At 47.0% G+C, this 26,521-nt stretch overlaps 6 protein-coding genes across 7 annotated transcripts in view; 2 read left to right on the top strand and 4 right to left on the bottom strand.

Moving 5' to 3' along the window:
• The window catches only part of Pmar_PMAR014614 (hypothetical protein), a gene marked incomplete at both ends in the record, with an annotated part of 203 nt that extends 131 nt beyond the window's left edge, over positions 1-72 (bottom strand). Inside the window, one exon of the mRNA XM_002771536.1 lies at positions 1-72. This exon is cut by the window's left edge and continues 4 nt beyond it. Within this exon, the coding sequence (XP_002771582.1) occupies positions 1-72 (72 nt within the window).
• Positions 73-96: 24 nt separating this feature from the next.
• Positions 97-1,223, bottom strand: Pmar_PMAR014613 (conserved hypothetical protein; the record flags this gene model as incomplete). The annotated part of the gene is made up of 5 exons (XM_002771535.1): positions 97-273; positions 393-491; positions 534-684; positions 728-826; positions 1,144-1,223. 5 exons carry the CDS (start codon positions 1,221-1,223, stop codon positions 97-99), a joined length of 606 nt encoding a protein of 201 aa, XP_002771581.1.
• A 3,022-nt stretch (positions 1,224-4,245) lies between these two features.
• Pmar_PMAR014612 (glutaminase, putative) lies at positions 4,246-12,580 on the top strand. The gene is made up of 33 exons (XM_002771534.1): positions 4,246-4,280; positions 4,801-4,959; positions 5,174-5,255; positions 5,305-5,368; positions 5,861-5,961; positions 6,014-6,121; positions 6,275-6,373; positions 6,429-6,503; positions 6,691-6,790; positions 7,013-7,127; positions 7,415-7,543; positions 7,590-7,669; positions 7,723-7,841; positions 7,889-8,033; positions 8,228-8,348; positions 8,398-8,545; positions 8,923-9,038; positions 9,097-9,202; positions 9,233-9,372; positions 9,422-9,530; positions 9,589-9,700; positions 9,750-9,960; positions 10,010-10,084; positions 10,440-10,556; positions 10,625-10,739; positions 10,790-10,929; positions 11,102-11,279; positions 11,547-11,735; positions 11,784-11,868; positions 11,921-12,063; positions 12,127-12,240; positions 12,306-12,371; positions 12,420-12,580. The coding sequence occupies exons 2-33, from the start codon at positions 4,829-4,831 to the stop codon at positions 12,480-12,482; spliced, it is 3,696 nt and encodes a 1,231-aa protein (XP_002771580.1). The 5' UTR covers positions 4,246-4,280; positions 4,801-4,828; the 3' UTR covers positions 12,483-12,580.
• A 107-nt stretch (positions 12,581-12,687) lies between these two features.
• Positions 12,688-16,111, top strand: Pmar_PMAR014611 (ATP-dependent Clp protease, putative). 2 transcript variants are annotated; one of them, XM_002771532.1, is made up of 15 exons: positions 12,688-13,034; positions 13,092-13,174; positions 13,217-13,908; positions 13,953-14,105; positions 14,162-14,311; positions 14,357-14,484; positions 14,539-14,668; positions 14,717-14,797; positions 14,841-14,967; positions 15,010-15,128; positions 15,171-15,365; positions 15,408-15,554; positions 15,603-15,721; positions 15,772-15,874; positions 15,960-16,111. In XM_002771532.1, the coding sequence occupies exons 1-15, from the start codon at positions 12,718-12,720 to the stop codon at positions 16,098-16,100; spliced, it is 2,685 nt and encodes an 894-aa protein (XP_002771578.1). In that variant the 5' UTR covers positions 12,688-12,717; the 3' UTR covers positions 16,101-16,111. The 2 variants fall into 2 exon arrangements, with proteins under 2 accessions (XP_002771578.1, XP_002771579.1); XM_002771533.1 differs by having other exon boundaries at positions 13,214-13,908.
• Positions 16,112-16,433: 322 nt separating this feature from the next.
• Pmar_PMAR014610 (hypothetical protein) lies at positions 16,434-17,724 on the bottom strand. The gene is made up of 5 exons (XM_002771531.1): positions 17,530-17,724; positions 17,392-17,481; positions 17,290-17,346; positions 17,044-17,243; positions 16,434-16,990 (listed from the first exon to the last, which is right to left on the bottom strand). The coding sequence occupies exons 1-5, from the start codon at positions 17,679-17,681 to the stop codon at positions 16,809-16,811; spliced, it is 681 nt and encodes a 226-aa protein (XP_002771577.1). The 5' UTR covers positions 17,682-17,724; the 3' UTR covers positions 16,434-16,808.
• Positions 17,725-20,351: 2,627 nt separating this feature from the next.
• Pmar_PMAR014609 (hypothetical protein) lies at positions 20,352-20,781 on the bottom strand (the record flags this gene model as incomplete). Its single annotated transcript, XM_002771530.1, has 3 exons — positions 20,352-20,435; positions 20,479-20,553; positions 20,722-20,781. 3 exons carry the CDS (start codon positions 20,779-20,781, stop codon positions 20,352-20,354), a joined length of 219 nt encoding a protein of 72 aa, XP_002771576.1.
• Between the last annotated feature and the right edge of the window lie 5,740 nt (positions 20,782-26,521).

Here is a 26,521-nt window from a genome sequence, read left to right as displayed (position 1 = left end):
CACTTTGAAGCCACACTTTCAACAAATACTCGAAATATGAGTCCCCCATCGCCCCGAACGATATCACTCCACCTACCACCGCTGAGAGTCTCGAGACTAATGCAAACACTCACCGGTGAACATTGGCCTATCGCTGGCGAGTTCATACGGGACCAGACCCTGCTTCCCTGCAGCTTGGAAAATGGACTCCTGGCATTTGTCCACAGCCTCGGCGTACTTATGATCTCCTGTGTGCTCCGAAAGATAACGAAATTCGAGTTGTAGTGTTCCGACCTAACAGGAGTCAACACACTCTGGAGTCATTGATTAAACTGATTTTTCGAAACTCAGAATCGCTCCTTAGACGTATAATACCATGCTAGAATTGATTCAATAAATATGGCGTCTATCACCTCGGCCAGTATGAAACCCGACATCCAGCCGTTTCCCGAAGCACGTCCAGTTCCCAGATCGATCTGTGCTCGGGGGCAGCCTGGGTAGTCCGTGAAGCCCTATGCAGATCTACAGGATGGAAAGGGCCGTACCGAGCTTACTGTCATCATATGGTCTGCTGCTTCTCTAGCCTTATCGAGGAAAATCTGTCGGCCGCTGAGACTATGTGCAGAGAGGAGACCACCGAGCACACGAATTGTGATTTCGAAGAAAGAATGCAAGCCTCGCGGGCGGTCGAATTTGAGGTTGTCCCTGAGCCCAAAGAGCCTCCCAAAACACCAAGGCACTTCCCTACGTTATCCACTGTGTAGCCTCGTCGAACTCTTTCTCTAACCCCATAATCTTCAGAGTGGATAAAGAGTCTATCATCATCACCGCAGCATCACACCATTGCCTACAAGGAAATCATCCAGGAAACACATTCTTCAATCGGTTTCTCATTAGAAATAATTTTCCGATTTTTATTAAACTCTAGAGAAAACAATGTTTGTCGGAATACATGAACATAGTCAACTACTTGTGCTGACAGGAATTTGGAAATTTCGAGGAAATTTTGAGAAATTATCGTTGATTTCGTATGGATTTGCGGAAACTTGCGAGCTCAAACATGAATTACCCACACTAGAAAACATTATTTCGCAAAGCTATATGGACCCCTACTGCTTACCAACAACGAAGATAACAATGAGTGACCTTCCCGCGTGGCGTTACCTCCCAGGACGGCCCGTCAAAGGAGCGATCTCGTCCTTTCCCCATGCATACTGCTTATAGTTCCTCCACACATGCCGCATAGCCTCCCTCACTTCCTCAGCCCACGCGACCTAACGAGCAACCTCAGCTATAACTGGTGCAATGGAGTTTCGCCCTAGTGATATGAAAAACACCAGTGAAATACATATTTCACGACTACTGCATAGCGCGAATATCGGGTTTTCTCCGAGTTTTACGCCACTTCACGTAGAACAGGTGAAACTCCAATGTTGGAATATATGTTCGCTTTCCTCAGCTGAGTTCAAGAGTTTCTCTTTAGTTATCGAAGTTTACATACAAATTCGGAGGTAGAAGTATACAAAAATCAATAAAAAATCTCGCTAAATTTCCCCAGAATTTTCATTTTGTCACCAACACATTGTGCATATTCTCCTACACTGGTAGGGGGAAAGAACTTACGCTTTTTTCATCAGAATCAGCAAGCTCCTCCTCAGTGAAGTTGGCAAGCCACTCAGCAGGGAACTTTCCCTTAGTCGTTTCACTCGCTACCTAATCCCAGCGATAGTCATATGTGCACCCCAAGACGAAACCACTATATACTTTTTCAGCGGACCGTTCCGGTGCTGCTGGGCTCGACAATACACTTGTTGTTGTGTCAGTGACCACCACTCGTGGCGACCTACTGCGGAACTCAATAGTAAATTTGACCTAGTGAAATCAGTAGCTCACGTTGCGACATCATTTCCCACGGTATCACTGTTTCTCGCAGAACCCTGAACATCCACAATAGCAACAGTATGGAATACGAAGGGCCGTACCGGAGTTTTTGAGGGCTCGGGTTCCGGTGCTCGCAAATTGTGATGTTCCTCCTTAGTATCACGTACAGTGTCATCAGCAAGTTCACTGAACGATGAAATCCGCCCGAAATCCCTATGTAGTTCTCACCGTGTGCTTGTATGTCCTCGTAAATTCTTCATCTGAAATTTCTCCAACTCTACGACCGTCTGAAACTCTTTCATTTTCGCGGTGTTATCGCTAGGTATATTTACTTCACTAGACTGATCGATAGATGCATGCCGTTGGGGAATTGAGTCCAGCAAAGTCAACGTTGTTAACGTTGACACTAGCAATAGTACAATAACGAATCCTGACACAGTGTGGTGAGTTCACAGCATAGAAGTGCTATAAAGTATGGCACCTAGTAGGAAATTCTTGTGCTCCGTAGTGGCCCTCCCTTTGACGTTTCTGTATGTTGTCGTAATGCGAGCCGGTCTACGGGGTCGTCTGGCATTGGCAATTTGAACCATGGAGATGAATTGTGAACTGATTGGTATCGATTACGAGGTGCTGCAAAAAATGCTCACTGAGCTCACTAATCATAGAAGTTTATATACAAATTGGGAGAATATATACGGTAAATGTACAGAAATTAACAATAATTTTCCAAAATTTCCGCGGAGTTTTTTTTCATTTTGTCATCAACACATGTGGTTGACCATGTGCAAGTTTCATCACACTGTCGTTCATGTGTGCGGATGTGGTGCTGCAAAAAAATGTTCGCTCTCCTCAGCTGAGCTCGACATTTTCCTCACTAGTCAAAAAAGCTTATATACGAGTTGGGAGAATATATACGATAAATTTTACAGAAAGTAACAATAATTTTCCAAAATTTCCTCGAAGTTTTTTTCATTTTGTCATCAACACATGTGGTTGACCATGTGCAAATTTCACCACACTGTCGTTCATGTGTGTGGATGAGAAAGCGAACTCCGTAGCACACAATGTGTCTCTCTCTCGGGTGAAGGACGCCTTAGCTCGAATAGTCTACATCTATTGAGAATAATCAGTTTCCCTTCAAAGACATTCCTCTCCTACCTAGTATGGTATCAACTCAATGAGTAAAGCGCGACCAATATCAGGCTTCTATAGTTTCCTCATATATCGTCGCCATTTTTCTCTTTACCAAGATTAAGTTTGATTTCTCTCATATGGTTGTGTTGTACGATGATTTGGACAACCCTTGTAACACGGCTAACGAGTTTGCATAATAGCGGTCATAATCGCTGTCCCAATTCTCTGTAGAACACAATATGTCTCTCTAGAGTGAAGAGCTCCCGCAGCTGAGCTTATAATGAAGATAGTAGTCGTCTGAGGCTAAGTATGCCTTGGTAGGCATTCTCGTGTGGTTATATCCAGTGTAGTGTTGTCTCAATGAGCGAACCAGTAACAAACACCTCCTTTTTTCAGCCGACCTGTTCCTCAGTTGAATTTTATGAAAGAGAAATATCGTTGATATTTTATTGGTGTTTCACCCTAGTGATATGAAAAACATGAACTCGGATTACTCACTGAGTATTACGCCACTTCACGTAAAACGGGTGGTGAAACTTAAATGTAATATAGAAGCTGTTTTATTGTGTCTCGAATACCATATTTCGATATGATTAAATTCATCAACAGTTTTCTGATAAAAATTTCCACTGAGCATTTGGGCAACAGTGAATTCACTGAGCATTCAACGGTATGATCGTACCGCTTCAAATTGATGATAACCAGTCACAATTCGCGTCATCGACAACACGACACTGGGAGAGCCGGGTTGGTCGTTATACATTCAAATTCGATGTTTAATAGTAGTTGTGAAAGTGCGCTGTTGATTTAGCGCGCGCCCAGGCGATGATGAATTTTCACATGTGAAACCTGAGTTGCTGAGAACGTATGAGTGAGTGATGGTTGCAGAAGGTCTCGATGGTGGTGAATCGACTGACGGTTGTTATGGCATCATGACTTTGCGGGGAAGATATGGGAAAATACAGATGCACAGAATTTTCTTTTTTTTGAGGAAATTCACCAAGTTGATTGAAAAAGTTTACGAAACTACTGTTTTGAGTTATCTATGCATTTCAAGTGAAGTGATGGGAACCGACGAAAATGGGTAAAATCGTTCGTGTTATCAGTTCCCTGTTTTTGATGGTCATTAAGGAGACCATACGGACATCTAACACAAGTAGTGTCCTGCGGGAAAATACGTGTTGAATTGCTAGACTGAACACAATCCTCACGCTGTTGATCTCAGATAATAGTGGTCCTAGGATGACGATCGAACTAGACAAGGAAAAGCGATATATTACTTCACGGTAATACTATATGCAACATGTTTGCAAGTATGCATTTACATGTGTTGGTGACAGTGTGGAAATTCTGAGGAAATTCTTGTTGGCTTCTGTACACTAATTCGTATATCAATTGCCGAGCTCAGCTGAGGAGAGCAAACATGTATTGCAACACTGTTCATTGGCGCGGCGCGAGAAAATTTACAGTGGGAAATTATTTGTCTCTTTTGAGTTAGCTCTTGTGAGAACGAAAACCATATAGTTGTTGTTATTGTTGTCGTTGTTGTCGGTTTTTCCCTTGTCAACTCTAGAGGGTTTTATACAGGATTTGACTCATTTCCGGTCGCAAGTCTTCGAAACCGCCTTTTTTTCCTTATTTTTTCATTTTTTATTCATTCTTTATTCATTTTTATTCATTTTTTATTTATTTTTTCTCTGAGGTGGTATTGAATAATTGTACGATTATAGAGGAGCACGCCATTGAATGAAATGAGGGGATTCCTACATAGACAGAGGCCAATTAGTATCACTGATTTTGGGTTAGGCCTCTTGAGAAGCCACAGCGGGGGGAGATGGACGTCGTGGTGTCACCATCCGCGTCCTCACAAGCGTCATCACGATGCAGATCTGATCGGGGTGGAAGAGCACACAGGCATGCGAGTTTTAGTGAGGACTCTAGTGAGCAGGAAAATGATCATACCAAGTGAGTTTATATTGGCTCACTTTCGAGACGGGTTACTCTAGTGTTCGCTGTTATGGTGACAGTTTCAGTTAGTGTTGGGGGAAATATGCATATGGTCAACTACTTGTGTTGGTGACTATACGAGAAATCTGAGAAAATTTTGGGAAATTCTTACCCGAATTCATATATGAGCTCGGTGATTAGTGATCACATATTTCTCTAACCTTGATTTCAGTACCCCTTTAGCGAGAGCTAGACTTGTGTCTAACATGGGACGAGGAAAGATCGATTCCAAGGAAATATTCAAAGCACTAGAGGTAGTAGTCGGTGAGAGTATATGGTTGGGCGATGTTGTGTTATCATCAGCCCGATGAAGATGGCAAAGTAGACAGTGTAAAATTACTAGAGTTCCTCAAAAAATCGGGACTAGGTAAGGGCAGGTTTAATTGGGTGATATATTCCGAAATAGTGAATAATTTACCTGGAAGTTAGCCATGTGGGAATAACGAATTATTAACGCATTCCTATAAGGCTTTGGGCCCGTATTTGAATGCTCGTCGTGGTAGAGACATTGTCAGTCGTGGTTTTGAACTGAAGTTTAGTAACTGCAGGATGAAGTTCACTGCTGCTCATTAGAAAGCATGTGGCGAGGACTATAAACAACAAAGACGGCTCTAGGGAGTTGATGGAGACAGGCGAATAAAGGGCCTTACTCTGAAGCCGTCTCGTCTCTGAATGTGTTGATGGTTTACGAGCGTTTTGCGACCATGTTATTCATGGTGTAAATCTGCTATGTGAGAAAATAAGTGAAAATTGTGGGAAAATTGGTATGGGAAATTAGGAAAATCATTATGAGAGTAGTGATATGACTAAGACTAGCTGAACTGAATTGTATTCGCTGTTATGTTTTTGCTTTCCTCAGCTACCTCTGATGGTCGTATGAGGAATACGTACAAGGAGCTCAAGAGTCAGGACTTTGTTGACTTTGAGAGGTTCCAAACACTGAAGACTAGCAATGAACTAGTGAGCATTTTTCGGGATAATTTTTGTGGCGCAGTGACGGTATGATGGTCAGGTTGGGAAGGCGTTTCGAGGAGAGCTGGCTATCTCCGATTTTGAAGCCTTCTGTGACGTTATTAACGATGCTTATAAAGATTTGGAGGACTGTACTGAGGGCGAAAATGTAGATGGGAGGAATTTTGTGGCGCGTGACGGAATAAAAGAAGTATTGCCGATGGTTTCTGTGAAGTTATAAAGATTTGGAGGACTGTTGATGGGAGCAATTTTGTGGCGCGTGACGGAATCTAGGACGTATTGATGGTGGTGGATCGCTCAGGCCGACTATATACCAACATTGGCTACAGTGAATCCGGACTATTGGGCGATCAGTGTTTGTAGTGTACATGCACAGCGCTACTCGATAGGTGATAGCAAGGTAGGAGGGAGATGTGATGTGGGAGAGGAGTGGTATGTATTTTTCGAATTCACAGGTTCCATTTTGTCTACAGTCAACTTGCAAGCCTCTTAACTACTGTATGGCGGTGGAATTACATGGCAAGGAGAAGGTGGCAGGGGAGAACTCTGATATCGATTATATTAGATATTTTATGGCTCATTCGAGTTTATCTGCTCGAGTATTTTATGAGGATCTACATGCTCTGACGGCTAGTATGGGAGATGTTGTGAATATTCCACAAATTCGGATTTTTTTACTTGAACGATGTTGTATGGAGGATCTGAGAGTGTGGTCAGGTACACGAGCACGTTGGGCATGAGCCTAGTGGGAGGAACTTTAACGAGAGGGTCTTGCTACAGCCGAAAGGCATACCTCACAACCCACTTATCAATGCTGGTAGGTCGGCTATATTGTATTCTGTACAGTGAATTTTATATGCAAAGGTGAAAATGAGCGTTTTCTGTCGAGAATAATGATGATCAATTTTAAACTTCCTATATGCGATGAAAATATTGTTGTGATAAGAGTAAGCACCAGGAACTGTAGTGGCTCCTTGCAAGAATAACTATTCGATAGGTGTGAGTAGCAGCAGTAGTGGTAGTGTATTATTGATACTAGGTGCTATTATGGTATCATCGCTATTGTATATGGACAAATCGGAATGGGAACGATATGAAGCGGTAACTGAGACGTGGCAGCATCTAGCCGGGATGTCTAGGAGGCCTCATATACAGTGAGTGGAATATGCTGTATTAGTATTGATTGAAAATTCATCTTTTCTGAGGTCACTTTTTTTTGAGATGCAGTGTGCGTTCTCTGTATATAGTTACAAAAAAACAAGAAAAAGCTGCAAAAACCGTACAGAGTTTTTTGGTTGAAAAATTGTTGGAGCGAAAAAATCGGATATCAGAATGATTCACAAGTCTATTACTTGTGATTCGCGAATCGTCACGCGCCACGAAATTCCGGAGAGTGAGTTTTCCTGGCTGCACCCTGTCATCGTTCTGAGCTTGTTATCAGATATGATACGTTTATGGGGGAGCGAGCAACGGCGAATCGGAATTACTGTTTGGCGTATATGATGGCTGAAGAGAACGCCTTCCCACCAAACACAGATATTCAGAAGACGCTAGAGTCGTACTTTCAATGGTAGGTAGACACTTCGAATTGTTGTGGTAGTAGGGCTGTTTTTAAGGTGCTCACTTGAACTAGACTGTGAGGAGATGTCTGTTGTTGCTGCTACCCTTGCAAACGGTGGTATTTGTCCCAAGACAGGTAGCAGTTGTTGTTGGTCCCGGGTTCGATCCCTGGTCACTGCATTTTTTCAGGCGAACGTGTGTTTAGTCAGGACACGGTATCGTCGTGTTTGTCTATGATGATGAGTTGTGGTATGTACGACTACTCTGGCGAGTTTGCATTCACATGTGGTTTCCCTGCAAAATCAGGGGTAATATTAGTAGTGTATTCAGCTCGGTTAAAAATTATTCATTTCAGGTCTCTGGCGTTCTATGTATTGTCATACCAGGAGTTTGTGGAATCGCCACGTTTTCGCCTCGGCTGGATGCCTTGGGAAATTCTGTGCGAGGAGTGAAGTTCTGTCAAATGTTGTCTAAACGGCTTCCGGTGCACGCTTTCGGCGGTCCTCAAGAATCTGTCACGGACGAGGTAGTAGCGCTCGCCCAGATGATCGATTATGTGTAATGTGTGGTATTGATCTGTTAGGCACAGACTCCGCCGAATCACCCTTTAGTGGAGCATAGGATACGTAATTGTTTAGGAGATACTTTCAGATGGCGTACCAGTGCCCAGAGTGAGTATTGGTGTGCGTATGAGGGATATTGACTATATCATGCTCAGTCGATGTACTGACCAACTTTACTTTAACAGAATATTCTAGTTTGTGGTGGAGTGCTGCTGTTGGTGATGCTATTAGGATTCGTCATCTGGCGGCTAGGTGAGTGGGTTCGTTTCTGGTGTAATTTTTTATACGGCATTTTTTTCAGAGGAATTGACGTTCGTACGGCAGACTACGATCTGCGTACTGCTCTGCATTTGGCTGTGTGTAATCATCATCGAGAAACTGTGAAACTGTTGATGTTCTTGGGGGCGGACCCGGAGTTTCGCGACCGCTATAACAACACATCGGTTATGGTAGTAGGCGTTTACTGATAAGCACTCCAACGGTTTAGGAAAGTGTTGGAATATACAGTGTGTTCGATTTTGATTTTTTCTCCGAAACTAATATGCGTGGCTCGCCCTAACTCTTCGTGATTGATAATAATTATTCATATTAGTATATTGCCCACTTATAGACCTCGTAATACTGGGGGTTTCAGATTGCTAATCATCGAATTGGTGAAGTCACAACATTTTCTCGTTAGGGACTATCAAAATCGAACACACTGTATGTTTCCTCACTAATTGTAGGAGTTTGAATACATATTTAGTTAGTGTTTGAAAATCAACAAGAATTTTCCAAAATCTCCCCGAAACATGTGCATGTTTTCTTTTCCACTACACTGGTTTAGGACGCTCAAAGAGAGTCGGAGGATCGCTGTGTGCGGGAGCTGAAACGCGACATCGCTCTTCGGGCGAGTTGTCCTCCTATGTTGCCTGGTGAAGATGGCGATATCGTCCTGGCACGGTATGAAAACTGAAAAAAAATATTATTGGAAGTGCTATTCTGTGCTGTTGTTGTTGAGGTACTTCGCTGATATGCCCTGGCCACTAGATTCACGGCGCCTGATTCGAGCATTGGAGTGGTATGGTCTTCCGAGAGATTCTCCGAGGGTTCAGGCTCTACTAAAAGTGAGTTTTTGTATTTAACCGTATTTTTAGGTGTTGAATGGTCTATATCTGGTTCAGGATTTGGGGTGGTATGGTAGTGTTGGAGTCGGTGGGATGCCCGACAGTTTGTCGGTGCCTGGGTGCTTATCAGTTCCTGAGGATATGAATCTCACTGGCGAGGCTGAGGCACTGTAGGAAGAGAGGGAATTTGACCGCGCGCCACGAGATTATGGGTGGTAGATACTCGGCTGATGAATTCTCGAGAATCGCGAAGAAGCATGATATCGCTGTGAAGGCTCTTTGTGGCAAGTTGATCGTCCCTAATTGGCCCAAGTTTACACAGAGACTGGTAAGTGGGTAATCGAAAGGTCCCCGGTTCTATCCTCGGCTACGGCATCTCGTGTCAGAACGAATGCTTCTCTGCTTGTTGCGAGGATCACCCTCATCAGGAGATCATCACAGTCGGTGTGTGTACGACTGACAGTCAGCAGTATGCTCGAGATGAAAGCGCCTTGCCAGGTGAATAACACTGTTGCTATTCGAACCATCCTAGTTCGATTCTTTGTAGGGTCACCCTCAGCAGCTAGTTGTGTATCTGAGTACTCGCCGGTATGGACCCCCGAGGAGTGTCTTAAATGCTTCCCAACGGGCGGACTCATACGGCCGATCCTCTACTGCATGGCGGTGGAAATGCTGGGCTTGGAAGAAGTTCATAAGTGGATGGGGAGAGAGCCCAGTGGCGAGAAGCAAACGTATTTAGGCCTTGACCATTTGAATAGGTATTTGCTCTTGTTAGTATGTCTACGATGGAGTTGGTGGTGTTCTCAGGCCACATAACCCCTTTGTGATGATGGGGACGATAAATCTGTGTGCGTTGCTGTCTAGGGGGTTGGATAAGGAATAGTAAGGTTTCATTCTGGACATTGATCGATTATGATGATACATATTAAAAATTTTCGTATATTTCGATGTGGTAATACCGTAGATCTCCGTAATTCCTACTCATCGAAGTTACAACACTTTTTCTTTTCGTACTATGAAATTCGAACATACTGCGGTCGGGTTGTGGGACGATTCTAGGAGGCATTGATGCAGCGTGATATGCTGTCTGTGTGTCATGGGTGATGGTGTTTTGGTATGCATATCAATAACCGAATTTTTCCTAACACGTGTGAGGTATATTTGTTGACCAGCATAGCAGTTGATAGGAAAATACGCGAGGATAATCTACAGTGTGATGATGCCTTGCTTGTCTCAGTAGTGGAACTGGCATGAGGCCCTCGTTGGAAAGGGTCCTCGAGAACTGGAGGAAGTTGAGTGGTTCGGACACGGTCCCACCGGAAGCTGCTGAGCTTGGGAAGAAACTTGACAGAAGGTAAGTCGTTTAGCAGTTTAGAGTATTCGGGCGCGCGCTTTTTACAAAGCTGTATGATTCGACGCCAGGCACTCGGACTTGGCACGGAGTATGGCTTATCGCTTGCGGTCTATCCATCGCTTCCCAAATGGGGCGGATATTGACGACGCGATTCAATTGATGTTTGAGACGCATGAGCGCGAGGTATGATAGTGGTAGGTCCCGGGTTCGATCCCGGGATGGTGCATTTTTAGGTCAATGTCGCTGGTGTTGCAGCAGTGGCGGCCTCCTTTGCCAACAGTGGAGTGTGTCCGAAGACCAACGAGAGGGTTTTCAAGGATCAGACAATCCGGTATGCACTCAGCCTTATGTACTCCTGTGGCATGGACCAGAGGTAGCAGGTTTTGAGAGATAACGCTCCCCAGGGTTTGATAACAATTCCATGACATTCACATGGGAAACTGATTGAAGAATGTGCGGGAAATTCAAAATGAGTACCCCTAGGAACATTATAGGTTTCTGGATGATTCCCTGCTGATGGTCACGAATGAGGCAACTATTTTTAGGTCGGGTATGTGGGCCTACAACCTCGGTATACCGGGTAAGAACTCCAACCTGGGCGCCGGCATGGCAGTAGTACCGGGCGTACTCGGCATATGTGTGCACTGCCCGAGTGCGGAATTCGGGGAGGAGTCGGCAGAGAAGACTATCAGAAATTATGGTACTTCCGAAGAGTCTTATTCGGTAAGTTAGGACTCGACTTGAATGGTCTCGGCTGGGGTGTCTTCGCGTATTTTTTAACTATGAAGTTTCAGTAAACACATTTCACTTTGCAAAAAAACCCATATGAATAACGCGTTGAATACGTGATGTGTTTTACGTGGAATAGGGTGATTCGTCTGGTGTAATTGCACTTCATATCACCGCGAATATCACGTTTTTCACATGGAGTATTACGGGTGGAATTTCACTGTAGTTGTAGTAGATCGCACCATATTTGTTTGTTTGTAGTTGAGTCGTAAAGGTCTGGATTTCTTCTATCACATGGAGGAGACATTCAACTTTCACCTGTTCAAGCGCCACGACCCCGTATTGCGAGGAAGCGACCGTCATGTGGACCCAACACTCTATTACGGTTCCGTCAAACATGAGCTCACGAATCAGCTTATTATGGCCTGCGCTAATAAGGACGTTTATACGGTAAACCTCCTGTGGGCCCCGGTGCTTGCCATACCGTAAATGCCTCAGGTCCAGTACCTTCTTCAGCTGGGGGTGGATCCGAATGTTGCCGATTACGACAGTAGAACCGCTGTGCACTTGGCTGCGGCTTCTGGTGTGTTCGGGAGTTCACATGGTAGTAGTAGTGGCATGATGTTGATGGTCAGGTTGTTTGAGTGCTATGAAGTTGCTGATGGACGCTGGGGCTCGGCTGAATACGTACGATAGATGGGGTAACACACCCTATGAGGAGGCCAAGAGGCATGGGCGTAAAAACATCGTCAAATTCCTCGAGAAACTTGTTATGGAGGTAGGCGAACTCAGTGGGCTCTAATTGTGATTGATTCGAGATGGTCGTGTCTCACCGCCTTAGGGCTCGCCGTCTATGCGAGAGGAGCGTAAGACGAAGTCATTGGACTCTGATGCAGCTGAGGATGACTTTGTTAATGATGCTGAAGCCGTCATGGAGTACTTTGGCGATGTGGAGGTGGGAACCTTTACGACTGGCCTTTTTCATAAGTGGTTGATATAAGGGCGAATCGACTGATTTAGGTGCTGGGAGTTGAGGGGGAGCCGTTGTGGTATGATGATAAGGACCCGAAGGAATGGAACACTGGAGTGGGTTGAAGTTAAGCCCAGGTCTGTGGGGCACTTGGTATTGTTCAGATGCCGGCTGAAGTTGAGGTTCTTGGTATAGACGATGCCCCAGGGAGCGGTGGTCACCAATAATGATGGTGGCAATGTTTTATCCAATATTGGAGTTGATACACTACTTTTGACGAACCGTTTGTGGTTACCTGTTTACTTGAACATAACTTTGATAAACACTTGCTAAAAATACACAGTGTTGAAAGTATAGGGGAACTTGCGTTGATTCAGTTGGCGGGAAATGGGTACTGGAGACCAACTGCCCCGAGGGGCCTAACCGTTGCCTGATCCAGAGTTGTCACTTCTACTGTATTGGATGCGACAACGAGGTGCTGCGGACCGGCGATCAAGACGTTCTATTTCGACTCTGCTCCTATGTGGTGTATGTCTAGCCACTGCTTATGTGTGCGGTTCGACCTTATTTATCACACCAGCACTACGACAAGGGGCCAGGCCGGCTAGTCTCCGGGGCGGTTCGGTTGTGGGTAACTTAGCTGTGGGGTCCCTGTCTGGTGGGAGTCGGCCGAGGGCATGGGAGAGGTCAACACTGCCATATGTATTCGGTGCTGCTGCTGCTGTCGCTGTAACACTGCTTTCCCTGGCTCTGAGCATGTCCCGTCATAGGCCCAAGAGGTAAGTTGAGGCTGGAGTGGTATCCGGGGTTGCAATGGTGACAGCCGTGTGCTTCAGCGCCTCCACTGAAGGTGGCCGGTCAGTGGCTCGAGGATCCTTAGCAAGTTGGTGGAACAACATGATGTTCGATCCCAACAGAGGTATGTTCATGGACCCCTCCAGTAGAGACAGTCTTCTAGTAGGTGATGCGGCTCGACGTCAAGTGGGAAGGACCGCATTCGACGCCTTGTCCGATTCCTCTGCCCGAGCCATCCATCGGGCTCAGGAGGAGTCCATGAACCTAGCCACAGTGCCCCTCGAGGGCCTCCTTATTGGTCTGGCATCAGAGCGGAGCGGTGGCGCTAGCAAACTGCTGCGGGAAGCGGGAGTTCAGGTCGCTGAGTTGAAGCATTTGGCCCCATTGCAAGCGGCACCCGACCTTGTCAGTTGGGGAGCGGTTGAAAGGGTTCCACTAGACGACGAGGTCGTCGAGGTGATTCGAGGATGCGTTGATAAGGCCCAGGGGCCGATCACAACGGAGGCCCTTCTCGAGGGGGTGATAGGCAAGATGCTGGCCAGGCCGGCTGGTATGGAGCCAGAGCTGATGGGAAGACTACAGAGTGTTCTTCAACGTCTGCAGGAGTGGGGAGAAGAGGACGCTGAAAAAATACCGGTGGGGGGATTCGTACCGGGGACCTCTGGCGGCAGTGTTTTGGAATCGTGTGGACGGAACTTGACGGCGCTGGCGAGAGAAGGGAAACTCTTGAAGTGTGTTGGACGCGACGCTGAGATCGGGCGCATGATACAAGTACTGAGTCGAATGACCAAGAACAACCCGGTCCTGCTGGGCGAACCGGGCGTGGGCAAAACGGCCGTAGCAGAGGGCATGGCTGAAGTGAGTCTCGGCGTTATGTACTGCTAACACATCCTCATGTGTAGCTCATCGCGAGGGGAGAAGTCCCGACCCATCTGGCTGGTGTAGCTATCTGGGACGTGTCCATCGGCAGTCTGCTGGCCGGCACCAAATACCGAGGGGAGTTCGAAGAGCGGCTCAAGAGGCTTGTTAAGGAGGCCACTGATGCTGATGGGAAGGTAACTCTCTCTGCCCTTGGGGGTCTTGTCTTCGACCTGTCTGTCTCTCATGTTAGATTATTCTGCTTATCGATGAGCTGCATACGATAGTCGGCGCGGGGGCGACAGGAGATGGTGCGATCGATGCGGCTAATATCCTCAAGCCTGCACTCAGCCGGGGGGAGCTCCGAGTCATTGGGGCTACTACACAGTCGGAGTATGATAAGGTGAAGTTCAACCGTCACTGCGCCACGAAATTATCCCCTTTGTAGTACATTGCGAAGGACCCAGCACTAGAACGACGGTTCCAACCAGTAGTGGTGCCCGAGCCTACACAAGCTCAGGCAGTGGACATGCTCATGGGAGTAGCTAGTCTTTATGAAGAGCATCACTTCGTCAGGTGAGTTGACTGTAGGGACGGTTACTCTCGGGCACTTGATGCTAAGCTGGTCAGGTTCACTGATGATGCTATAGAGGCATGCGTGAAACTATCGTCTCGTTACATTCCCAGTCGGCGACTACCAGACTCGGCGTTTGACGCTATGGATGAGGCAGCAGCTCGGAAGAGAATTCAGCAAGGAGCGGTAGGGCTTTTCTCTGTGTGAGCCTTGTTGGTGTATTACCTTTATCAGCGGCCAAGCAGTCGTATTGAAGTGAACGCAAACGATGTCGCCCAGACTGTAGCTCAGTGGACCGGGATTCCCCTCGAGGAGGTTGGTCGCCATCTCAGGGGTGTTTGAGAGTATCTGTCCTCAGCTGACCAAGGATGAGTCTGCTAGACTGCTCCATATGGAGGAGCGGCTCGACAGTCGAGTGATAGGACAGAAGAGGGCCACCAGTGCGGTGGCCAGGGCGATTCGACGAGCCCGGGTTGGCGTTAGAGGTGGGAGCACGTCCCTCAACCCGTCGGAGTGTTGTATGCCAGGTATTGGGAACAAGCGGCCAACAGCATGCTTCCTGTTCTGTGGACCTACGGGGGTTGGCAAGACTGAGCTCAGCAAAGCCTTGTCCGATGAATACTTCGGCGAGGAGGGCCGGAACATGGTGGGTGCCCTCGGATGGCTTCCTCGCATACGAGCTGGTTAGATACGCCTGGACATGTCCGAGTTTATGGAGCGTCACAGCGTGTCCAAGCTGATAGGCTCGCCTCCGGGGTATGTCGGCTATGACTCCAACTCTGGAGGAGTACTCACGGACCGAGTCCGTAGACAGCCACATAGTCTAGTGTTGATTGACGAAGTGGAGAAGGCCCATCCTGACGTTCTCAATATCCTATTACAAGTGAGTCTTGACATTGGGATTGCCATTTGTATTAAATCGTAGGTGATGGACGATGGTCGCCTTACTGATAGCCATGGTCGACTCGCCGACTTCTCGAATGTTATCTTGGTCATGACCTCCAACGTTGGTAGCAGCATGGAGGATCTCAAACGTCATTTCCGCCCAGAGTTCATCAACAGAATAGACGAGGTGAATATTCTTCCTTGCATTAGCATTCGCGATGGATGTCGTCCTCAGGTCATTGCATTTGACAGTTTGACCGAGGAGGACATCGTCAGGATTGTAGGGTTGTATGTCAGCCGTCTACAAGCTGCCCTCAAGGAGCAGCATAGCATCGACCTCAAGGTTACAGACGGGTAAGCAGTGGATATCAGTAAGCTTCTAGGCAGTCGGCTTCGTCTCTTAGGTTGACAGCAGCACTTGGTAAAGAGGGCTACAGTGCCGAGTTTGGTGCTAGGCATCTGAACCGTGTTATGCAAGCTAGAATTGAGGACCCCATCGCTGAGTTGGTAAGCGTAGAGGCACACGAACGGACGTGTTCGGCCGATGGGCTTATGTGTTGGCCTTCACGAATCGTATCGAACTTGGTGTCAGATATTACGAGAAGAGATACACCGAGGAGAGGAGCTAATTGCCGATTATGACAGCGAGAGGGATATGATTGTGTTCAGGGATGCTAACGGTCGAGTTTTGACAGAGACGAAATGCTCTGATAAAACAGCTACTGATGACTGATACGTTTCTAATTGGCTTAGTTGTTGACTTGTGGAGTACGAGGGGAATGATGCGAGTGCACGTATGAACAGAGACTAAATGTCATGCTCCGTGAAAGCCTCACAACTCACAGTAGGAGGACCACATAAAGCAAAGAGCTCAGTCCGAGTTTTTCAGATGAGGCAGTATTGACAGATTGCTTGATACGACTTATTACGTATGAGTGTACGAAAAAGGTTCCAACTAGTGTCGGTCATGAGTAGTATACGTCCATGAGTCGTTTTCTGTCCCTGTTTATCACACCGAACAAAACAAGTGATATAATTGAACGAAAAAAGCCTTGAAGGGCCACAGATCAACCGTGGAGTAAGAAATCATCATCTAATGACGTATAGGCAAAGATACGAGAGAAAATATAATAATAATACAGAGCTACCTCGTACGCTACCTTCCTCTGAGAAACCGCCGAATATGCAACAAAAATAATGCTGCCGGTGATTCCCGCTTCGGATAAGGAATTATTCCTGGGCAATTAAGGCTGGCCCAATGACCACCTCAAGAATTCGAAGCGTCTCCATTGTCACTTTTTTCGAACTACTGACCGAGACTGATAAAAAATAGTATAAGTAATAATAAATACGATGCCAACCTGAAATATGAATACTGCGTACTACTATAACTTTGGCCGAACTTTGAGAACCTCTCGAGCTGTCGCAAGAGGTAGGCAAGTCATATACCGTCCAACACGCTCAAACCAACTTGATAAAATGAGTGGGCAAGAATACGAGACGACTGCTCAGTATAAGACAGAAAAGTGTTGTCTTCAGGACCAAACCAATGACCACAACCACCACCATTCGTCATTGACTCATGTAATGTAGACGATCGTGCGAAAGCACAAGTCGGAGTATCTGATCAAACGTGCCACAAGTAACGATGATAAAACAGCGCAAATGTTACGTACCTATACGGTCCGTACCAGGGGTTTGCCAGAACCCTCCAGTGAAGTCACTAGGCACAGTAGTAGTGAGACTAGCAGAAGCCACAGTGGAAGCCTCGTCCGCTGTCATGTTGATTGAAAACGGACGGCGAGGAGACCCATCATGAGAACTGTGCTCTAGGACTTGTTCGAGCATACTCCCGCTACATAGATCGACGCTTGGCCTGAGACAATGCCATAGTTGACCATAAGAACCGTCCGGGGTCTTACTGTTCGGCCTGGTTCGCAGTAAGGGTACGGTCTTTGGAACGACGACCACCTCCATGCCTGAAGTATAGATACAGAGTAAACAACAGAGATAGTTCAACTGACTTGTGACAAAATCCTGACTTTTTACTGCGGCTACCCTTATCACAGCCAGGGAACGAACATCGCGGACCTCCACCGTGAGCACTACAGAACCTATTTTGAATCATATCAACACAATGATGGAGCAGACCTTCCCCTTACACTGACTTAGAACTGCCATATACTGACTTGCCACAGCCTGTATGAGCACAGCGTCGACCGCCACCGTGGGAGATACAAAATTCAGTGCCTCCTTGGCGATACTTACGACACCCTTCAACTACACATACATACATTCGTCTCGCCGACACCATAATGAAGATGATGAAAATATACAGCCGAGGCGAATGCCCGAGTACAATAAGTGAACTGGAAGGCAATTGAGAATGGGGGCATCTACGTGAACAGAAGAGTTGCAGAAGGCGCAGTGTCTCCAAAATGTACAAAAGCTGACCTATTTTGTATCTTAATCACTGAGCCACAAGATATGCGGGGCTCAGGCGTACACGAGGTCATCTACAAGCGTTGCTGACGATAATTAAACTTAGAGAAATTGTGGGGACATTCTGCATGGTTTTCCTACACTTCTACCTTGAGTCGTGCGACAAACGAGTGGAAATGCACACTGTGCATCTAATAATGTAGTGAGGAAACTGCCGAGCTGAGCTGACGAAACCGAACATATATTATACCACTGGTCATCCCTAGTATTCTACCAGACTGAATGCTGGGTACATCTCCTGCGACACAAACCACAATATACAGTGTTCGTTCTCATCGAACACTCGTCGAGATGAACGTGGAAGCACGCATGTACAATATTAGCGGAGCGAAACGATTCACGTTTACTATTTTGTTGTTAACTCGGTTTCTGGCGCGACTCTAACAGTTAGAGTTAGAAGACAGTGGACTAAACACCATCGAAAGGCGTCTTGCAATCCTTGGGCTTGACGGTGGATTCGTCTCGTCTTGAGCACAGCGGAGGAGGCTCCTTTGAGGAGCTCTTCAATGCACATCGTCCATCAACACTGTTCATATTATATGAACAGCTGCAAAACCATATGAACCGTCCTGTATCGTCAATTGATCAAAACTGTTGTGCGCATAGCAAGTGGAATATCGGGCGAACATGCTTCGGATAACGTCGCTGAATTATCGGGGGCTGCACTTCCACGGAGACCGGCAGTTGCTGAAGCTACCTATAATCGTAGTCACCATGGAAAATTGTTGTCCGTGCACTCCTGGGATGCGTTCCGAAAGTACCTCGTTATCGGTATGGGTGAAGCCGCTAAGGCTCGGCCCAACCTAAGATGGACTTTTTGACGTCCATCGGTGGAAGATCTGTTTGAGCTGGATCTCCATAAACAGATATGCAACATGAGTCTCTCAATTGGGCTTCAGATGACGTCACCAGAATACCTGTGTCAGTTGAACTGGCTCAGTTCTGTCTCTCTTCTATAGCCCGATCGGCCCGCACGGATTCGGCTACAAAAAGGACATGGGAAGGGCATATGCATGACCTGTGATGAACGTCACAGTGTGGTTCCGTGGTCACAGACCAGAAGTCTGGTGCTGGTATGGTGGTATATCGTAAGGGTGTAGAGATCTATTCCAATTACTGGAAGCTCTCGCCTTACGCTACTATGACGGACTGTGAACTCCTCGGAGTTCTACAGGCAGTTCAATGGCTTACTTCTACGTCAGGTTGAGAGTAAACCTGGGGAATTTTCACGGACTCTCAGGCGGTACTCAAAATCCTGGCGTTGAGATCCACAACAGCTCGGCAGGACGAGGCCAGACAGACTACTCTGCTCTTAGCTGAAATCCCGGACAAGGTCACCTTTCATTGGATAACTGGTCACAACGGCATGCTTGCTGATGAGCTGGCACTGCCAGCCTGGCAGCCAAGGGTGCCTCCATGATGGATGTCTCAGCCGAGAGGGAAATCAGTATGAGGACCCTTCGGCGTTATCAAGCCCAAGCCGGGCGTCTATCACTTTACAAGTCGCTTGCGGTCACTTGCGCCGCAAGTCTTGCGGTAAATGGTGGTCAGAAAAGCGGGCTGCTCTCGGCCCCTGCGTCAACGACTTCCTCTACTGCGTCTCCCATGCGATATTACGGAGCCGCAGAGAAGTTACTCCAGCTGGCAGTGCCGTAGTGTTCGGACGAGCTCCAACCCCTTCCCACCTGCATAGGTGTGGGGTGATCGTCTCTCCAGAGTGTGATTGCGGAGCTCCGATAGGGAATGTCAGACATCTCCTCCGTTCCTGCTCACTCCTAGAGCAAACTAAGGAACGGGTCAAGGGAGGTGCTCCCTATCATTTGTATAAAATGGTTGTCGATTTGAAGCATCGCGAGGCCTTCAATCGACTGTTCTTGGCCCTTATGCAGCATCTAGGGTCGCAGGGATCGTCTGTTACAGACGATCGCTACGATGTGCTACAGTAGCTACATCACATAGGGTACACATGCAGGGTCAGGATATGCCGCAGCTGTAATTGTTTTACGTATCGTAACGATACTATCGTTTACTGTAATTGTTTACTCGCCTGGTGCTGGTTAAGAAGAGGGAGAAGGAAAAACCAGATCAATAATTGGAAGACCCGAGCCGCTCTCAAGACTCGCCAGGGACGAAAGCCACGAGGGAGGAGGGCTCAAGAGCCGATGTCTACGGCCGCAGCCTTAGAGAAGAAGAACGTGATTGTTGTATCATGTATGGCTCGTTATTGAGGATCTTTTCAATTGAAGGATTCCCGTGTTGACCTTGTGAGCAGACAGATCCTCTTTGATGTGGGTAGTCGAAGCTGCTGATGCCGTGTGACTATTAGTCACTGACTAACGAGTACTCTCCAAGCCGTGGAGACCTCTCTTGCCTTTCCTGATCTATGGTCCCCACTAACTGCCCAACAATAGGGATGCGATGAACAGCTCAATAGAGTAGCATGGTTATGCACAACATTATGCGAGGAATGGCAAGGATCACTTCAATCCGTGCCGATTTGCTCCTCGATCTCTTGAATCCTCCGTTGCAATCCCAAAATCTGCTGCTGTAATGAAGTCTTCTCTCCCTGAAGACGTAAATGTGTCCGCGGAGTCGATCATCAGTATCACTTTCAGTGTAGTAATTTGCTGTTGCAATCTCGAATTTTCAGCTTTCTGTTGGCCGAAGTGCCTCTTGACCTCATCCTGATAGAAATATACTGTCGTACTCGCTGTACAGCATAGCAGAACACTTGTATCTTCTGCACATCACCCACGATATTCTTTTCCATGTCTTGTAGTTGACCTTGATAGTGTTGCTCCAAGCTCCCCTGGATCACATTTCACTATCAGGTTGATTCGTGTGCTCCTCACCTTTTCGTTACGAAGAACTTCTATCTCTTGCCTCTGAGCAGCAAGCTCTTCGTTTTGCATGGCGATGTAGGACTCTAACGATGCTAGTTTGCCCTAATTCTTCAAAATGATCGAGGTTTCTCTCGACTACACGCACCTTCAACCCAGACGGGGCAAATGAGGAGAAAGCATCTCGGGACGTTTTCCGAAATCGATCACTTTCACTCTTACCTAAAAACTCGTATGTCACAGATAAGACACTTCACCACTACTCTTTCGCAGCCTTTGTGATATGCCCTCAGTAAAATCAGTGGACATTCTACAAGGCAGAGCTACCAAACCACAGATTTAACCATGAACAAGTTTAATTGCTGCATCAGTCCTATCGATCCATTTAAGTTTTTCTCATTCATTGAGAATCAGGAGAAGCCTCTGAGTTTTCATCATTCAGTAGCAGCTTAACATCATCGAACTATACGTTGCAGATAGAGCACGCTAGTGACAACACACCAGGTGCCCTCGGTAGCAACCGTTTCTATCCCAGTCAGGTGCTAAGCCTTCAAAGAATATCCCCTAGAGAGGGCATCTATGGAGAAGGAATGCTGGAATGAACACAGATTTGTACGGAAAGACTTGAACACACTACGGCTGACGCAGTGCGTCGGAGCCGGACAACACGTTCCGAGTCTATATTGCACTTGTGACAAGAAACGCAATCAACGCAAGTCACTTAGGACGAGCGGATCGTCGAAGTGTGCTTAACCATTTGTGTAAGAAGGAAAGTGTGTAACGCAATACGAAATTGTTGACAGCTATGCTCAAATCGATTAGCTGTAGCGAGACATAGATCGATTGGAATGACGAGCGCGGCTGATCAGCGCAGGATATAGTGAATGAAAATCTGGAAGGTTACCGCTTATCTTTCATAGATTCATCCAAGTGATGGGTAACTGCTGTCCTGGTGGGAGATCTAAAGACGCCGATGAGGACGGTGATAAGGCTGAGGACCGATACAAGACGGAGCCTAACTGTAACTTGTGGGAAATTCTTATAATCCAACGGCCATATACCTTTTGCGTCCCGCTGGTCACCTTTGATCAGCTTTCTCTGCACTTGTGAGTGATTGAGAAGTGTTAAATGGAATTTCCCTTATGACGATACTTATAGGACTCGTGAGTGAAATGAGATTATGCCTGCATTCTGGTCTGCTTCACAAGCTTCTCTTTTTATCTTAGCACACGAGCAAGATGGGTTCTCGAGTTCAAGCTCAAATATATCCTATGGCTCCGTGTCTCAGAGTGAACCTCAACAGCAGCGAATGAGCGGAGCGTATGGAGAAATAATCGCTGACGAGAAAACAGAAATCCCTGCTGAGGAAGAGCCAAGGAGCGAGTCTCTACCGCACCGGACGAGCCCATTCAACAGAAGGCTCACAACACAACTGATCATTCGTGATCTCAACCAGGCTGTCGCAGCGGATTTGAAGAAGAGGTTGAATGAATTGAACCAGTCTTGGCAATCAGCAGAACTTCACGAGGCGGATCGAGAGGAAGATATTTCTTATGAGACAGGTGGAAGGTTCGAAGTAGAGCGTCACAGCGAGCTTACAACGCCCTATCATTTGAATCGTGCGAGTAGCGTATTGGCGCCGCCACGAATATTAGTCCGAGCTCCTACAAAGAAAGCACTCCGAGAAAGCTTCGGGATCACATCCGGCCTGGATGTACACCAGCACGACTCCTACCGCACACCGACCTTCGCTGATGCCCTGCCTAGGATGGACACACGCGATGAAGTGATCTATCAATTCGCTCCACACGTTCACACCCCGAAGTCGATGTTGATCTACGACGCAGCTCGACAGAGCTCGAGAACGCTGCGTCCAATAATGGTCAGGTCTGGGACAGCGAATGAACTGGGGCTCTACCTCGGTAAATATGATGATGAAACTGGACACTACTGTGACGATCTATAACTTGTATCCAGATCCATACTGTTGTTGGATAATTTTATCGGTGTCAGTTTGATGATCGTACAATGCATGATGCTGTTGTTGTGATTGACTTGAAAACCAGGTGTCAAAATATAAGCACTAATATTGATTGTCTTGTGTGTAGTGACTATTGAGATTACCCGAGAAACCCGCAGCCTCAGAGATCTTGAATGCTATCATTTACGATCTATGATAGCAACGGTATAGTAACACAATTTTCGCTGGGGCTACTAGCATCCGGGATTGCAGCACAAACAGTGTATGAGCATAATCACGGATTGATCCAATGAGATACGATACAGTCCTGTTTACTGACTTTAGAGGATGAGATCATAGTTCGAGGGTCTGTCATCGATTTAATCAACGATCCCACCACAGCAACTGAAAATGAGTCTGCATTTAAAGCCTATTTCTTCGAGGCCCTTCGGAACATGTCCTGATCACTCTTCACCTACGGATGATGCTATTGATGAATCTAACATTCTGATGAAGCCGAAGACTGTCTCATAGATGAGCCGCTTCCCCTTTGTTTTGGGATGCGTGTCTCTGTTGCTACTTGCTCAGCCAGCGTCTGTGCTCTCCGTCGTTGCTAGTCTTCAGGTCGAGTCTAAGCTGATGAGATTGAAGTCGAAGTGTTGCGATGATCTGCATGATAAATATTGTTCCGTATATATCCGTGGCCGTCTCGTTCAAGATCTCAGCTGGGCTTGTGCGTTCCTCAATTAGGATCAAACAAACACAGGAGATACTATCCTCCCAAGGTTGTATCAAAATTGACCCCGACTGCACAGAGAAATGGACGAGCGCGAAGACATCAACAAAGATGAGCCTTCCAGGTGTTGCATGAAATTCGGCAAATTGCCTTCTTCTACATCGTATGGCAGGCAGCATAATGAACCCATCCCAACACACACAGGCCGGTCGAGTACTTCCAAACACTGCACAGTTTTGATGATTCTGAGACTACAGGGGAGAACCGAGACTTCCCACAGGAACCCGCAGAGCAAGTACAAGACATCTGCAACAGTGTGATGGTGCCTAATCGTTGGCACGAACACTCAACAGGACGAACAATTTGGCGCACGCCCAAAAAACACAAAAAGAACCTCGTTCGCCCTAAATTCCTCTTAATGCCCAGGTCTCATTTCAATCACAGTTCAAGTCCTGAAATAAGATACAAGTCCGAATTAGGTAACAGAACCACAAAATCTACTTGCCTCCACTAGAGTCATGTGTAACAGACGCTCAGCACTAGTTGGAGTTGAAGTAACTCCACCTATGGGTCTGGGTGGATGCGGTAAGGCGGATCATCAGCGGAGTATATGCTGACGCTGTCGTGTATGATCGCGGTGATGCATGGTATCGAAAGCCTGAATATGTTGCGCTTGACGCCAGGCTGAAAATTCTTTGCGGCCGTCCGGTTGACGAACCTGATCTCTATTAATGGTTCAAGCTCGCCCGTGGAGTCGTCAGGGGAGCAGTCAAGCACGCTGCTCAGTGCAATAACGACGATGTCGACATCAACTCCGATGATGATGATGACGGTAGTGCAGAGCAGGAGTTCGGCCACGGTGACGATTTGAAGCCTAGCCAGAACAGCTCCACTCAAGTTGGAGGCGATCTTTCTTCGCACTGCCCGGGGAAGCGTCAGCGGGTGGATATTACCAGTCAGGATGTGACACTCAAGTCCCGCGCACCGGTGTCCCCTGATGACGAACCTCCTCAGCCTCCTGTACATTCTGATGGTGGTCTATCCTCTTCAATCGTGGACTTGTTTCACAAGACTGCTAACCATCGACCCCAACCATCACCAAGCGCATCGATCGGTTAGGTTGAAGCTGCATCCCAAGGATCGGTGCCTCAGCGGCCGAAGCCAAACTCTCAGTGTTCGGCGGAGGAACCCAATGCATCAACAGGGGAGCTCGATGGATCGCCTGAGTGTAGGCCATCGTCCTCAACCGCGTCGCCTAACTGGTTGGTACATGATACTCAACTCGGCAAGTTCCGTCTCACTGTGTTGGATCGTCACGACTTAGCTTCACCTTGTACCGAAACTTCCGACATGGCTGTTGGTACCTGGATGGCCCTACTGTGTACTAGGTGCTTAGGTTTGCTGCAGTCTCTTCCGATAACTCCAGCATCATAAGAGGTTATGAAAACACAGCTTGAGGGCATCCCGAAGGCTCCTAGCCTCAGCAATGCACCCTCGATCATCCAACCCTTATACGACTATGGAGCTAAGCATTTTGCCCTCGCTGTCAGGAATCACGAGGGACTAGTGCTATATCTCGATAGCGCACTGGGTATGAACGCGATTCCTGGACCTATGCGTGAAGTGACGACGGCTATCTTCGGCAAAGGTACAAAGTGCGTATGTTTGCGCACACAACAGCAGACACCCGGATCTGCAAACTGCGGCCTCTTCACATTGGCGTGGGCGACAGAGTACGCCCTCCAACGAGCGACTGTCGATCCGGAGAAGGCCACCTACGATGAGGAAAAATGCGGGATCATGCGGTTCGTTGTCTGCAGGAGAAGAGACTAGAGCCATTCCCACGAAAACGCGGAAGGCCCGGCAAAAACAACCGCCTTCAAGGCCGGATGGATATCGAGCTGTAAGCTGGAAGTGTCAATCATACAGTTTATTCACAGTTTCGTGTGTGTTATTATGAGTGTGGATGTTTCTGAGCGTGAACGTCTTCTGTTGCGTTTCTCTGCCAATGTTCGTCCAACTCAGTGTTCGTCCATTCGAGATGTTCGTCCATAGGACTTTATCGATTGTGTGGGCGTGCGCCAACATGTTCGTCCCTTTGATTGTTCGTCCATCTGATTCACAACCCAGTGTGATGAGGATTGTGTTAATGGGCGAGCGAGCATAAATTAAGATATTATTGATGATTCATTGTCGTTCATAGTAAGAGCACTGCGACTCATGGGCCATGCACGACTGCCCCCTTGTTAGTTAAAGTTTATTTGCGTCCACTGGCTCATTGGGTTCAAGTGTTACATCAGTGCCTGTATGTGTTCCCCGTACAAAACCCGAAATAACCCGATGATGGCAAACAAGTTACTTGCAAGTTAGTGAAGCCTTGGTGACACAATTTCGAGAACATGACTGATGTTGGCGATGCATGAGTAAGGATGAATGGCTCGGTCTCAGTGTTCTGAAGATCTTGCTATTCAAATCAGTACGATGAGTTCTCCCATATGATGACTAGTGTGAACACAAAACACGAGATACAGAATGTAGGATGATATATGTTACAAAATAAGTAGGGTATTGATCTACAGCTGTACTGCCACACGAGCCGATAATTCGATAACGGCGGTCAGTGACGATGAGCTCTATTATTAGTAGATGCAACAACAGTGTATCAATATTACTGCTCTTCTCATTGCAAGCTGGCAACACCCAAAGGCTTCACAGATCAGCCAGCCTTTCATCTTCTCATAAACACCGTAGTGTGCGAAGAACTCAAGCGGAAAACAGAGACGAGGCCAAATAGTGACACTGCGAGCTGCCTCGCTGTATAGTCACCTCTAAACTGGCCGAAGAACTACAGTCGAGACACGCTTCTGATGATAGGAAACAGAGGACGATGGACTGAAAGTCGAATAAGGAGTCCAGAGCACGACAGTGTTAACTTTAAAAGCGGCAGTTTACCACACCCATAGATTAACCTATGGCTTAGTTTTAGAGATGATACGAAGCAACTCACCATGCATACAAAGACCGTCTTATATTATCTAATGTAGTAGCACATGATGAGACAGATAGCTCACCAGGCAGAGGTGAGGTCACTGCTCATCAGGTGAGGAAACAGATGC

Source organism: Perkinsus marinus, assembly GCF_000006405.1.
Source record: "Perkinsus marinus ATCC 50983 genomic scaffold scf_1104296962766, whole genome shotgun sequence".
NCBI lineage: Eukaryota > Perkinsozoa > Perkinsida > Perkinsidae > Perkinsus > Perkinsus marinus.
The sequence above is the reverse complement of the archived record's forward strand: the minus strand, read 5'-3'. Positions and strand labels throughout refer to the sequence as shown.